The sequence below is a fragment of the Paramisgurnus dabryanus genome, chromosome 2, assembly GCF_030506205.2.
Source record: "Paramisgurnus dabryanus chromosome 2, PD_genome_1.1, whole genome shotgun sequence".
Classification (NCBI taxonomy): Eukaryota; Metazoa; Chordata; class Actinopteri; order Cypriniformes; family Cobitidae; genus Paramisgurnus; species Paramisgurnus dabryanus.
Genome location: NC_133338.1, coordinates 34,843,248 through 34,857,782, shown reverse-complemented (window position 1 = coordinate 34,857,782; position 14,535 = coordinate 34,843,248). Strand labels below are relative to the sequence as shown.

General features: G+C 39.5%; 1 protein-coding gene across 1 annotated transcript in view; it reads left to right on the top strand.

The window, feature by feature from the left end:
- Positions 1–14,535, top strand: part of otog (otogelin) — a 40,773-nt gene that overhangs the window by 22,569 nt on the left and 3,669 nt on the right. Inside the window, exons 29-51 of the mRNA XM_065288874.1 lie at positions 955–1,122; positions 1,228–1,506; positions 1,587–1,704; positions 1,783–1,862; positions 2,113–4,460; positions 4,587–4,764; positions 4,858–5,006; positions 5,112–5,201; positions 5,297–5,483; positions 5,589–5,809; positions 5,889–6,027; positions 7,717–7,905; positions 7,994–8,203; positions 8,314–8,418; positions 8,509–8,613; positions 10,007–10,108; positions 10,319–10,417; positions 10,522–10,562; positions 10,700–10,775; positions 10,883–11,061; positions 11,137–11,241; positions 11,673–11,792; positions 13,197–13,242. Of these exons, the coding sequence (XP_065144946.1) occupies positions 955–1,122; positions 1,228–1,506; positions 1,587–1,704; positions 1,783–1,862; positions 2,113–4,460; positions 4,587–4,764; positions 4,858–5,006; positions 5,112–5,201; positions 5,297–5,483; positions 5,589–5,809; positions 5,889–6,027; positions 7,717–7,905; positions 7,994–8,203; positions 8,314–8,418; positions 8,509–8,613; positions 10,007–10,108; positions 10,319–10,417; positions 10,522–10,562; positions 10,700–10,775; positions 10,883–11,061; positions 11,137–11,241; positions 11,673–11,792; positions 13,197–13,242 (5,334 nt within the window). The remainder of the gene's footprint in view (positions 1–954; positions 1,123–1,227; positions 1,507–1,586; positions 1,705–1,782; positions 1,863–2,112; positions 4,461–4,586; positions 4,765–4,857; positions 5,007–5,111; positions 5,202–5,296; positions 5,484–5,588; positions 5,810–5,888; positions 6,028–7,716; positions 7,906–7,993; positions 8,204–8,313; positions 8,419–8,508; positions 8,614–10,006; positions 10,109–10,318; positions 10,418–10,521; positions 10,563–10,699; positions 10,776–10,882; positions 11,062–11,136; positions 11,242–11,672; positions 11,793–13,196; positions 13,243–14,535) is intronic.

Here is a 14,535-nt window from a genome sequence, read left to right as displayed (position 1 = left end):
ATTATATGTTAAATTGTTATTTGATATTCACATAGAGGGTATGTAACTTTTTTAAGTGCAAAATGTCCATTTACAACCCTAGGATTTGTCCTTTGAATGAAATGTTATATTTTTGCCCTATTTGGAAGGGTCATGAATAATAATATTGAGCTCTTCTCTGATTGGCTTTACTCTGATGCTCATGCCAGTAGCTCAGATTAGTAAACATGTTGGGGTGTACATCTCGACTGTTACATCACAGTTGGTGTTATTGTGAGATTGGCCTGTTTTCCAGCATTCTTTTGCATGCATGAGGTTTACATAAGAATGAGGAAACAAACGCTTTTGAGGTAGAGGTCTTCTGGGTCCAAAGAAATTTACCCGACCCGAATCACTTTATACCCGAAACCGACACGCATAAAAATTTTTTTTTAAAGAAAGACCCGACCCCAGACAAACCCGAGAAAATTTGACCCGAGTCCCACCCGAACTAGTGCCAATTTTTTTAACCCGACTGGACCCAAATGTAAACGGCACTGACATGTGTGCATTCTGCAGGTCCGTTTGGCAAAAACACATTCATTTTAAATTACCCAAGACCTGATGCCGTTATTATTGTACTTGACCCATGTCCGAGGCACATGTGAAACTTTTGGACCCGAACCCGACCGGGTCTCAGGTCGGACCTCGGGTTTTCGGATCTAAGTGGACCTGTGAAGACCTCTAGTTTGAGGCTCACGATATGTTGTAATGTACAGAAGTCTTATTTATCATCTATGCCTAGGTAAATACAGTTTTACATTCTATGGCACCTTTAAACATAGCAACTAAAAATACTAAGTCTTGGCATTTGAATTCCAATACAGTAAGATAAAATAAAGTACTATATATTATTTTTATACAATAACTGATATACAGAATACTCAGCATTATTACATTATTTGACAGTTTTTTGTTTGTGTATCATCTGCATAGCTTTAGGGAAAGGTCCACTTAAGCTGATGACCTACAGAGAGAGAGGCACACTGTTGGCAGCCAATAAGACAAGTGGACTGGTGTTTCCAAAGAGTGATACAGCCAGAAGTGATGATGTTGTGACTCTGTTCATGATGACACCAGGCCTCAGCAAAGCCAGACCACATGGTGAGTCCATAAAACAATTGGCCACTAAAAAAAATTTTTTTCACTTAAATTTTCCTCCAACCTTGTATATGTGTGTTTTGTAATGTGTTTAATGTGGCTTTGCAGACTCATCACTGGTGTCATTTGAAGCAGCAGACAGACCCAACTACTTCCTGAGAGCAGGGCGCAGTGGCCAGCTGAGACTGCAGAAATGGGAAGAAACTGAGGAATTCTGGGATGCAGCTACCTTTGTTTTGCACAGGGACACGTGGATCTCAGGCTTTGATTCACTTGAGTCCTTAGCAAAGCCAGGATTTTTTTTAAATTTCATGCTGTCTGGACTCCAGCTCTTGAAATACAGCCACTCAGATCGGTACCGCAGAGCTACTTTATTCAGATTGACAGGTTAGCATGTTGCAAAATATGCACAGTTATACTGATTATATTTCAATATATTTACTTATAATCAGTATATTTGACTGCAGGCACTATACCAGATTATCCAATGGGTCCTCGATGTCAGTGGCGGTATGAATCATGCGTGAGCCCTTGTTTCAGGACATGCAGTGATCCATCAGGTCTGAGCTGTACCAGCATACTAAAGTAAGAGTGAAAGTTACACACACTTAAGTGGCAATAAAAATATTTGTGGCTTGTCATGATTTGTGCAACTTTCTGTAGGGTTGAAGGATGCCTTCCTCAGTGTCCAAGTCACATGGTTCTAGACGAGGTCACTCACAGATGTGTCTATCTGGAAGACTGTAAGCTACTAGTAAACCAATAAATTAAATAAAAACTGTTAATGCTTTTTTATAAAATTTGTAAGGTTGATCTTATATCCTACACTAGACTTGTACAATGAGTCATATGTTTGAACCACAGTAGCTTGCTGTTACCATTTGTGACGATTCTCTCTGTGATATACAGGCTAATGTTTAAAAATGTAATGAGATTGATTTTAATAATTAATTGTTTTGTGCATTGTCTAATATTCGTTTTGTTTTTGTTTAGGCATTAAGTCTGTTATTATTCCATCATTCACGCCACCCACCACTACCATATCATCTTCTACATTAATTTCATCATCTTCTACCTTAATTTCTACCTTCAGTGGTCCAGCGGTTTCAATATCAGCCACCTCTAAAACTTTGTCAGAGTCAAGCACCACTGGTTTCACACCTACAACACACATGCCAGTCACAGAAAAGCTTACCTCTTCTGCTGTCAGACCTGAGCTGGTGGAAACTATTACCCCATTAACGACATCCTCTTCCTCCTCAAGCCCGCTGGCTTCCACTGAGAGAGCCACTGGATTACCGAGCACTACTCACAGTCCCACTACTCACAGTCCCACTTCTCCTACACCAATGCACACTAGCCCTTTGGCTGTCTCGCCATCCCTCCTAGTCACTACTACAACAAGCAGACCAGAGTCTTCAACCCCACTCACCGGTACCACAACTATCCCCTTACCGCTGACTGCTAGCCATGGTTTGTCATCTACCTCAAGTAAGGAGCCAACCAGAGTAAGCACTCCAGTCTCAACTAGCATGAGCACTACACAAGCCACCACCCCAACAGTCAGAGTCTCGTCTCCCCACACCTCTAGTACTGAGACCCCCAAAGTCTCAGAGGCCTTCACCCTTACTGAAAAGACCACAGTTCCCACTGTGATGTCTAGTGGTAGCACACAGACTGCTTCTGAAACCATCAGCACAACAAAGTTGACTTCACCAGCAGCCATAATGTCTACTTCAGTCACCACACCGAATATCACCTTTTCTATGTCTACGCACACTCTAAAGACAACTCCAGAGAGTACCTCTGAAATCCAGGAGCCTTTGGATACAACTACATCGAAAATGGATACAGACTGGTCAACCACCCTCACTCCTTTAAAATCCACTAGTTCTGCTTTTCCAACTCAAACAACACCTTTTATTCCTTCAACGTCAACCTCAGAACAACCCGAAACATTCAAAACTACAGTATCCATCTCTACAGGTGCTCCAACAAGCCACATCACCACGATGTCTTCTCAATCCACTGTATTTGTGCCAACAGAAACCACAACAAAAACAACCCACATGCCGACATCTGTTGTGCACACCTATCCAACAACTGGTGCTGCAACTACTAAGAGGACATTGGAGACACACTGGACAGAAACCCAAACCACATCAACTCTGTCTATGTCACCAGAAACCACCCAAACCAGTACCAGAACAACAGAGACCATACCTACTACCCACACCACCATCATTTTCACCTCACCACCTACAGAGGCGACGTCAACAACACTACTCACATCACATGTGCCACTAACTGACCAGTCAACATCTACAGCTACATCTACTTCTACCACACAGGGCATTACAGAGCCACATTGGGGTTTAGTGTCCACAACTGCTCACCTTACAGACAAAGTCAGCACATCACCACCTCCTCCACCTTTGACGACCACTCCCACAACAACTCCACTGCGTGAGACAACCCCATCTTTACCAACCACACTCACAACGGCAACCTCTGAAGCATCTAAAGCTCCGACAGAAACAAGTGTCACTTCTGAAAAATCTTTGCTGACTTTCACCACAACTGAGAAAGAAATGGTTTCCACCATTCAAACATCCACAGCCAGACCCTCGACCATCCAACCCATCACAGGGACAACTAGAGTTTCTCTTGAAACAGATAAAGCTGTGCTGTCAACATCTGCGACAACACATACGTCAACATTGCTGCGTGAGACCGTGAGCGCTCTTCCTTCCAAAATGACTTCAGTGGTTACAACCCACATCACGCCGGTCATGACTTCATGGGTGGCTACCACACAAAGAGAAACTCCAACCACAACTAGCATTCCACCTCAAACCAGCACCGACACTACAATGACAACACAACACACTACCATATATACAGAAAAGATGACAACTGTTTCTAGAGATACAACTACCACTAGTATCTCTTCTGAAACCACCACAACTGGATATACAGAGCACACCACTGAATCTGGTCTAACCACTACACCGCTATCAATAACTGAAACGACTACATCTGCTCCAGTGACCAGTTTGGCACCCGTTGTTACCCAGGCCAGCACTACCACACAGTCCCCTGCATCTCCGACTGTTACAGAGAGGATTCCCGTAACTAGTGTGAGCCCATCTACTGAGCGCCCTCTGGTAGATGAGCATACATACCCATCCACACCCCCTGCTCCAGTCACTGCTCGAACAACACTTGACTGGTCAGTTACGACCAGCCCTTCCTACACTACAGTACCAGAGCAAAGGATGACAAGCCACACATCTGCAGCACCAAAATCGACCACTCTTATGCCCGGCAGAGTATGCACGGTGAGTCAAATATGAAATGCTTTCATGTCCTGATCTTATTTAGAACCGTGATGTGTAATGATCAAAGTCACGCAATGAAATATGTGCTAAACTAAATCCTTTGTTTGTGTGCTCTGATGTCTGTAGTCTCCATATGCAGAGGTAGTGGATGAATGCACCAAGCTTATTTGTGTGAGTGGCCAGTTGCTCCTCTTCAATAAATCTCAGAGCTGCCCTTATGATCCTACACCTCCAAACTGTGGTCTGCTTGGTTTTGCTGTACTGGTCAATGGTGATAAGTGTTGTCCACGATGGAACTGCCCATGTGAGGATTACACTCGCTAACATTACTATAATCAAATCCATTCTGCTGGTTTTTGAACTGTAAAATGTCTCAACACTTTTATTCTGTATGTAGGTCGTTGTTCGGTGTTTCCGGATCTGAATGTGATCACGTTCGATGGCAACAGTGTTGCGGTTTATAAAGCTGCTTTATATGTTGTGACTCAACTTCCCAATGAGACTGTCAGCATCCTGGTGCAGGAATGTTCTGGAGCGGATGACACTGTGAGCAAATACATTTCTGAAATCTGTCCTGTATAATATTAAAAAAATATTCAAATAGTATAAAACTGTTAATACTGTTAATGCTTTTCTTTAATCTTTTTTCAGCTTGTGTGGAACTTTACGAATTTGTGTCTGGCAGCTCTGAACATCACTCACAAATCCCACGAAGTTGTCATTAACCGTCTGCAGAGACGTGTGAGTGTCCACGTGTCTTTTTGTAATAAAATTTCATTTCTTAAGATGCTTACAGTATATGGGTAATGTATATGTGCGTTGGGCTGTTTTTCCAGCTATATGTGAACTCCAGGTATGCAAAGCCACGTTTTAAGAAGTTTGGATTTGAGATTCTGGACACAGGAAACATGTATCTAATCCGAAGTCCAGCGGGATTGAAGATCCAGTGGTTCCACACTACAGGAATGATGGTGATTGAGATGGACAGCTATAACAACAGACTGCCCACCATGGGCTTGTGTGGTACGAAGATATTAATCACATACAGTATATTTTTATCACAGCACTGTGTCTATTGTATACTTTATCACAACATCTTCTCTCAATCCATCTCTTCTTTCTATACAGGTAGTTGTGATGGCAATCCATTGAATGATCTGACTCTACCTAATGGTACAGTTGTATCAGAACAAGAGGATCCAGCAGTGTTTATCGATAGCTGGCAGATTCCCAACACCACCAGCTATGTCAGTAACAGCAGAAGGAGGGAGGTCAACTGTACCACCAGCGATTGTTCCCTGTGCATGAGCATGTTGCACAAACACAGCTTCACCATTTGCCATCCTTATGTATGACACACAACATTCACACCCGTTCCAACCAATAACTGCGATGTACTGCATTCTCTGATTGGTCTGTGTTTTTCAGGTGCCTCCAGCGACTTTCTGTGAGATGTGGGTAAAGGATATGGAGTATGTGAGGAAACCATGCATTGCTTTGGCCGCTTATGCTGCGTCCTGCCACAAATTCAACATCTGTATAGAATGGAGAAGCCCTGATTTCTGCCGTATGTACAGGAGTTGCTAGAGTATATCCTTGTTTTTATCCTCAAGTACACTTTTCTTTGGGAAATTAAATGATTTTCTTTCTTTGATTTAATAGGGTTTTCATTTTGTAATTTAAAAATCTTTCAATTCCACAGCCCTAAATGTTGTAGTTATAATGCCATAGTGTGCTTTGAAATGAAAAAAAAAAAAAAAAAACGTTTTTTTGTGATGGCTGTCCATTTCTTGGGTTAAATTTGATATAATTCCGCCACCTTTCTATTTAGAAACTGACAACAATCTTGAAGACAAATATCATTAGTTAGTACTGTATTGCTAATATACATAGCAAAATACTTACTTTTACTTACACATACTTTCTTTATATAACTGTGAATACAATGCTCGATTACAATACTACAGATTTTTTTTTTTTACAGTTTTCGCTACCATACATGAAAATTTTTATATTTGCTTAATTAGAACTATAAATATAACATGATTTTATCTGATCAAAAACCTAGAGACAATTACCTTTACAGTTAGTATTGGTAATATACTGTTTTGGGGAAAATTTGGTTTAATACCCTATTTTCAATATATTTTCAGATTTTTTTGTATTTCCAAATGTCTGTCTTTTCCAAATACTGTCTGTATCAGCGTTTCTTAAACTGGAATTTGCGCCCCCCTGGTGGTTTGCTGCGGAATTGCAGGGGGTTTGTGAGTTAAAAAAACAAAATTCAGAAATCAAAATTATTATTTTATATTTATATATTTCATATTATTATATTTATATTTTATTTGTTTAATCTGAATGTTATGTGACCATAACACTACAGTATATCAGATTACCGATAAGAAAAATGGACAGATACGTTTTATGTATTAATAAAATAAAATAATTAATGGTCCAGAAACAGTAATGCAATTACTATGCAAAATACTACTGATAAAAGCTTTAAAACGGATGAAAAATAAATGTTTTTGAAGTTAAACAGTCAAATGTGCTATTAATGTATTGAAATATTCATCTTAGGGGCAGTGGCGTCTCGTGACTCCTCATCTGAGGATGCGCTAATTCAAAATAAGTGTTTGGAGTATCATGTGTGTGGTTCCCTTTTCCAAATTGTGTGTCCTGCGTGTCGATCCTGTGTGCATCACGTGTTTTGTCAAAATAAGTGCCTGTGTCAAAACCGTTTATGATAAAAGAGACGCTCACGTTTACAAAATACACGCAAGACACTCCCTTAACATTAAACTCCGATTACGCATAAGATTATGCCAGTATCTGTCTCTTTTCATAAACTCTTTAGACGCGTCTGCAGCAGGCACTTATTTTGGCAAGACACGTGATGCACACACGATCTCTCAAAGCGCAGAACACATATTTTGAAATTACAAACCCCACACATAATGGGCTACATACATGTTGTGACTAACTTCGCATCGTGCGCCCTCAAAAAAAGAAGTCACCGGCCGCCACTGCTTAGGGGGTACGTCAATAAAATTATGTAGGTCAAGGGGGTCTAGCTGACAAAAAAAACTGGTCTATACCTTTGTATATTTACAGCATTGTAGCTATGTACAATGCATACTGTGAAAAGTACTATAGAAATAAACCTGAAATTAATTTTCAGGTCTGCTATGTGTTCACTGTTATGTGTAGCATGTACTCCACAGTCATTTTATCATGTTTTTTTCTCACTTTGTAGCATTTACATGCCCTGAAAATCTGTGGTATCAGGCCTGCTTGCCAGCCTGCACTGCCCCGTCCTGTCCAAACCAAGAGTTTGAGTTTGTCCCAGAACAATGTACAGGTATTTCCGAGGGGTGTGTGTGTCCGGAGGGAACTCTACTACATCGGCCCTATTCTGCACTCTGTATTCCACCCAGCAAGTGTGGTAAGCCCTCGCCTTTTCTTCCTCTCTATTTAAACACAAATGGCTACTGTTTTTAATATGTTAATTGTGTTATGCAACGTTTCTATAGCTTGCACTGATAGTTTTGGTACTCCACGGGCACTGGGAGAGGTGTGGAAAGCCTCACTGGATGGCTGCTGTATGTATAAATGTGAGAATGACAGCATTGTGCCGGTGGAATATAACTGCAGTAACATCCCTCACCCAGTGTGCACGCGTACAGGAGAGATTAGTGTCAATCTGGCAGACGACAGCAGCTGCTGCCCTCACAAAGCCTGTGGTCTGTAACACAATTCATTTTACAAATCATTGTGTCTACAGCGTATATGCGAACGTATATCACTTTAGACTCTGTCAGTGTTAAATTCTTGCTTAATTGTTTTGTGACAGTTTGTAATCAGAGTATGTGTGAGACAGCTCTTCCAGGCTGTAAATATGGGGAGAAGCTGGTGTCGTATCATAGGCAGGACTCCTGCTGTCCGGAATATATGTGCGGTGAGTTTGTACGTTTGCTTATTTAGTGAATTTACATGTTTTATTGTATCTGAGCATGTGAGTAATGATGTTTGTTCATGCCCTCGGTAGAATGTGACCCTGATCAGTGTGTCCTGGACAATCCTGTGTGTCGAGAGGATCAGACATTGATCGCCACTCGTACAGAAGGCAGCTGCTGTTTGGCCCACATCTGCAGTACGTCATTACTAATTACGTGTTTCTGTAGCTCATTTTGTTGAGCATTGCATTAGCAACGCAAAGGTTGTGGGTCAGTCCCCAGGGAACATACATACTGATAAAAATTAGGTCTGTCAAAAAATGTATTGCGATTAATCACATACAAAATTTAAATTTGTGTTTGCATAATATATTTGTTTGTGTGTGTGTGTGTGTGTGTGTGTGTGTACTGTGTGTATACACTCACCTAAAGGATTATTAGGAACACCTGTTCAATTTCTCATTAATGCAATTATCTAATCAACTTATCACATGGCAGTTGCTTCAATGCATTTAGGGGTTGTGGTCCTGGTCAAGACAATCTCCTGTACTCCAAACTGAATGTCAGAATGAAAAAGAAAGGTGATTAAAGCAATTTTGAGCGTGGATTGGTTGTTGGTGCCAGACGGGCCGGTCTGAGTATTTCACAATCTGCTCAGTTACTGGGATTTTCATGCACAACCATTTCTAGGGTTTACAAAGAATGGTGTGTAAAAGGGAAAAACATCCAGTATGCGACAGTCCTGTGGGCGAAAATACCTTGTTGATGCTAAAGGTCAGAGGAGAATGGGCCGACTTATTCAAGCTGATAGAAGAGCAACTTTGACTGAAATAACCACTCGTTACAACCGCGGTATGCAGCAAAGCATTTGTGAAGCCACAACACGCACAACCTTGAGGCAGATGGGCTACAACAGCAGAAGATCCCACCGGGTCCCACTCATCTCCACTACGAATAGGAAAAAGAGGCTACAATTTGCACGCGCTCACCAAAATTGGACAGTTGAAGACTGGAAAAATTTTGCCTGGTCTGATGAGTCTCGATTTCTGTTGAGACATTCAGATGGTAGAGTCAGAATTTGGCTTAAACAGAATGAGAACATGGATCCATCATGCCTTGTTACCACTGTGCAGGCTGCTGGTGGTGGTTTAATGGTGTGGGGGATGTTTTCTTGGCACACTTTAGGCCCCTTAGTACCAATAGGGCATGGTTTAAATGCCACGGCCATATATATAAAATTACACATAACGAAAGAAATAACTTTTATTTTAGTAGGCGATTAATCGCAATTAATCTGATTTATGATTTAAATGCACTGTAAGATGCAGATTGCCAGATAAATAAATATGAGAAATAAATATGAGAAATGTAAACCCTATTAGGATTTAGTCATAATTCATAATTATATTTTACAATTATTTTTAATACAATTAAATATTTATTACAATTATTATAGCGTGAGAAGTCACAAAGCTATTTAGTAATATATTTATTTACATTTATTTATTTAATAAAATATAACAACAATTTGATAATTACATCTATTTTTTTTATATTTCTGTCTGATATTTTGTTTTTCATATGTTTCAGTGTGTAATAAATGCTCTGAGGCAGCCCCAGTGTGTCAGGCAGGAGAGCTGCTTATCGTCGACACCAACAGCACAGAGCGTTGCTGTCCAGCTTATCACTGCTGTAAGTGTACACACTTGGAATATAGACATACTGTACATACATTTCCAATAATGTCCTAATGATAATGGAAAAGTGCAGAAAGGTTTCTGCGAGGGTTATGTAAGGGGTATGGATACGGTTAGGGAATAGCAAATCATTATTTCAATATAAAAACAATACAAATCAAGGGGAAAAATGTGTGTGTGTGTTTGTGTGTGTATATGCATTTAGTGTGTGAGCCCTCTCGATGCTTGGAGATCACATGTCCTGCTGGCATGACAGCAGTTTCCACAAAGACTCCAGGCCAATGTTGTCCGTTACAGACATGTGGTAAGCGGCTACACTTATAATAATGTGATTTGAATTGAAGTATTGGTTTGCACTGAAGTGTCTTTATTCAGGCTTATGTCAGTAAGTGTGTTGCTCTCTCCTAGAATGCGCATGTGACAAAATTCTTCGCCCTACATGTTCTCTGGTGAGTCTTCACTTCAGTCATTTTTTATAGAAATCCAAATTATGATGTACTGACATTGATTATTTTATTATAAGTATCTGATCAGGCAAGTTTTGAATGGTTGGGCCAGATTTAATATCAGATGTGTTGTGTTGCAGGGAGAGAGTGTACAGTTAGACAGAGCATTTCTGTCTGATCCGGAAAATCATTGTAACTGCAAACGATTCATGTGTGGTAAGAACACACCCTATAAATACATCATAAGTAAGACTCACTGACAACAAGAATATTTTAAAGCATTTTACCTAATGTATGATTGTATGTTTTGATACGTATTGTAGTGAGAGAGGCGGTGTGTGTGGATGGGACAAGAGGAGTGATGCGGCCGGGGCAGACACTGGTTGAGCACCGTGATCAGGGTGTGTGTTACACTACACAATGCACAAACACGCTGAACCCTGCCACAGGTTTCCATCTTCTCAAAGCAACCAGCACCAACTGCACTGCACGCTGCCAGCCTGTGAGTATTTAAAACGCATACACACAATAAAAGCGGCAAAAAATGCCTACTGACTGTATGTTATGTGTTCGACAGAACCAGATTTATATCCCTCCTAAAGACTCCAGCAACTGTTGTGGGTTCTGTAAAAACATTTCATGTCCACAGCGGAATGAAAATGGATCTGTAACCATGTACAAGGTGATATGCTGCAAATTTTACCTTCACTCAAAACTGAGCCAGTTAGCACTAAATAGTATATTTGAAAGTCTTATTTGTGTATTTGTTGGTGGACTTTGACCAAAGTGACTTACAGTGCATTACAAGGTATACATTTTATCAGCATGTCTTTCTCCTAAGAAATCAAACACACAACCTTTCCACTGCTAATGCAATGCTCCACCAACTAAGCTACTACATTTACACTCTAATAGATAACATGTTTAAAAAACGTGTTAATAAAAAGTGTTTAGGTGTTTGCTTTCTTAAAATCAGAGGACAGTTTTCATTTGTGACCTAGTGTCAACAAATAATTTAAAATAAAGGCCATGGTTTGTCCATAAGTGTGTTACTGTACATAAATGGTCTGTTCTGGTGTGAAGTGAACGTTTTTCTTGTGTGCTCCTCTGCAGCCAGGACGTAGCTGGGTGTCTGACTGCATGCATTATGAGTGCACAGACACTCTATCAGGACCTGTGCTCGTCTCCCACCCCTACAGCTGTCCTCCCTTCAATGAAACCGAATGCATGAAGGTGAATTCACTCTCCTTTTTCAACATCAACTAAGTAATGCTTTAGGTGACAGGTAACACATACACAAATCATGCAAGTGGTAGATTCTGCTACAGTATATAGTATTTTTTGCTTCGATTTGTCTGAACCAATAATGGATCAGTCTTTACTTTTAAGTCTTTGTGTTACATTTAGCGTTTGTGTTACAGCTTGTTTGTGGTAGACTAAGATTGGTATAACATTATTAAGGGGTTTCCCAGACAGGGATTAGCTTAAAGGATTAGTCCATTTTCTTCCAGATAATTTACTCACCACCATGTCATCCAAAATGTTGATGTCTTTCTTTGTTCAGTCCAGAAGAAATTATGTTTTTTGAGGAAAACATTCCAGGATTTTTCTCATTTTATTGGACTTTAATGGACCCCAACACTTAACGGTTTTAATGCAGTTTAAAATTTGACTCTAAATGATCCCAAACGAGGCATAAGGGTCTTATCTGGCGAAACGATTGTCATTTTTGACAAGAAAAATAAAAAATATGCACTTTTAAACCACAACTTCTTGTGTTCCTCCGGTCCTGTGGCACGCCAGCGCGACCTCACATAATATGTCATCACGTCAAGAGGTCACGGATGACGTATGCAAAACTACACCCCAGTGTTTACAAGTGAGGAGAAAGAGGACCTTACCGACATTGTTGTATGTGGAATGATACTAATTAATACCTTTGTGTCAGTTTATTGTTTAAAATGGTCCGCAAATGTGCGTTTTATATATGTAACACGTGACCTTTCAACGTCTTTATGCAATTACTTGAGGTCGCGCTGGCGAGTCACACAGCCGGAGTAAGAAGAGAAGTTGTGTTTAAAAGTGCATATTTTTATTTTTCTTGCCAAAAATGACAATCGTTTCGCTAGATAAGACCCTTATGCCTCGTTTGGGATCGTTTAGAGTCAATTTTAAACTGCATTAAAACCGTTAAGTGTTGGGGTCCATTAAAATGAGAAAAATCCTGGAATGTTTTCCTCAAAAAACATAATTTCTTCTCGACTGAACAAAAAAGGACATCAATATTTTGGATGACATGGTGGTTAGTAAATTATCTGGTTTTTATTTAAGAAAATTGTAGTTTTTTCCTTTAAAACAGGACTAGGCCTTAGTTTAATTATGAAATATAACTAGTTTTAACAAACATTTCTTACTAAAACATTACTTGTCTACATTTTGAGGCAAAACAAAGGGCACTGATGTATTTTAAGATACTGTATGTCAGTGCAAGTTGTTTTCAGTTTGGACATCTCTTACATTTATTTTAGTCTATGACTAGTCTAATCCCTTTCCAGGAACCACCCCAATAAGAAGCTGTTAAAATGTTGCTCTCTATTTGACCCCTGGTACACTTGTAAAGTCTTTATCTTGTCTTAGATTGGTGGCACTGTTGTGAGTTACATGGATGGTTGCTGCAAGACATGTGAGTATAGAGGTTACTTTTTCGTTATAACAAACATTAAGCCTGTGACTCATTGTATACAGCCATAAATAATACAGTATAAACAAAATGTTTTCTCATTCAGATTTTTTCATGATCCATATAGAAAGGGTCATCTTCAAAACAGTAAATGTAGGGAAGATTCACTTTCACTTGAACAGAATAGGAAACATTGTGTAAAAGCACTGGCATGCACAACAGATAGCCAAAAGTTAGTTTCCTGCATCAGGATGAGTATAACATTGTGTGACAATTTCTCCAGGCGCTGCAAACTCCCTGTTCCCCTTCTCTGTTAGCCCTTTGAAACCCACAGTTAGCACAAACTGTGAACAAGGTACCTTGATACTAACATCAGACCACGAGGCTTACCATCACCATTGTTGATTTCCAACAATGTACTTCCCTATCCAAACAATACAGGATTATAACTGAAAATACAGTAACAACTTGCAAAAAGTATACTTTATTTTTAAAGTTACTTTTCCCGTTATGATATTTCTTTGATAAATCTTTCCCCATTTTGCTCTGTCGGGCAGTGCATTGTTGATCGTCAACAATGTACTGTTGGTAGTGGCCAAATAGTATGTTTCTGTAGATATGCATGATTCGGTGTACCTAGACTGTAGGTTATACTCACAAAGCATGTATAGTTTGTGGTAATAGGGTGTTTTAGTAATGTTTTGGGTAGTATGGCAAAGTAATATTAAGCATTTTCCAGAATCTGATTTTTCATTACAGTTTTGTTTAATAACATTTGCTTTTTCTGCCACATTACCCAAAACGTCTACTGGCTACTGCTACATTTTATTGTAAAATCAAATGTGGGGGCTCCTTTGGGGTTCTTCTTTTTTTTTGGTGGTGGAACAATATTGAATAAGAGTAAATGTATCTATCTATATATGATTTATATGTGTTACTCACTATTACTGTTATCAGTAGATAAGTAGTTTAATAGTAATTCCTTTTCAGCTAAGTGGGGAAAGAATTGTGTATTTTGTACTTTTACTTTACACCACCAGAAGCAGTTTGTCAGATTAATTGAAGTTGAATGTCTGTATGTTACCCTACCAGCCATAGGAATAATTAATTACATTTTAATTTAGGATTACAATATGTTTGCAATATAATTTGGATTAATAAATAGCATTAAAACACATTTTGACTTTAACTCGATAAACAAAGCTATCAAGTGATGTCATATAGGCTACAGTGATTTCCCAGCTACTTTCTTAAAGGGATCATATGATGTGATTACATGTTTTACTTTGTCTTTGA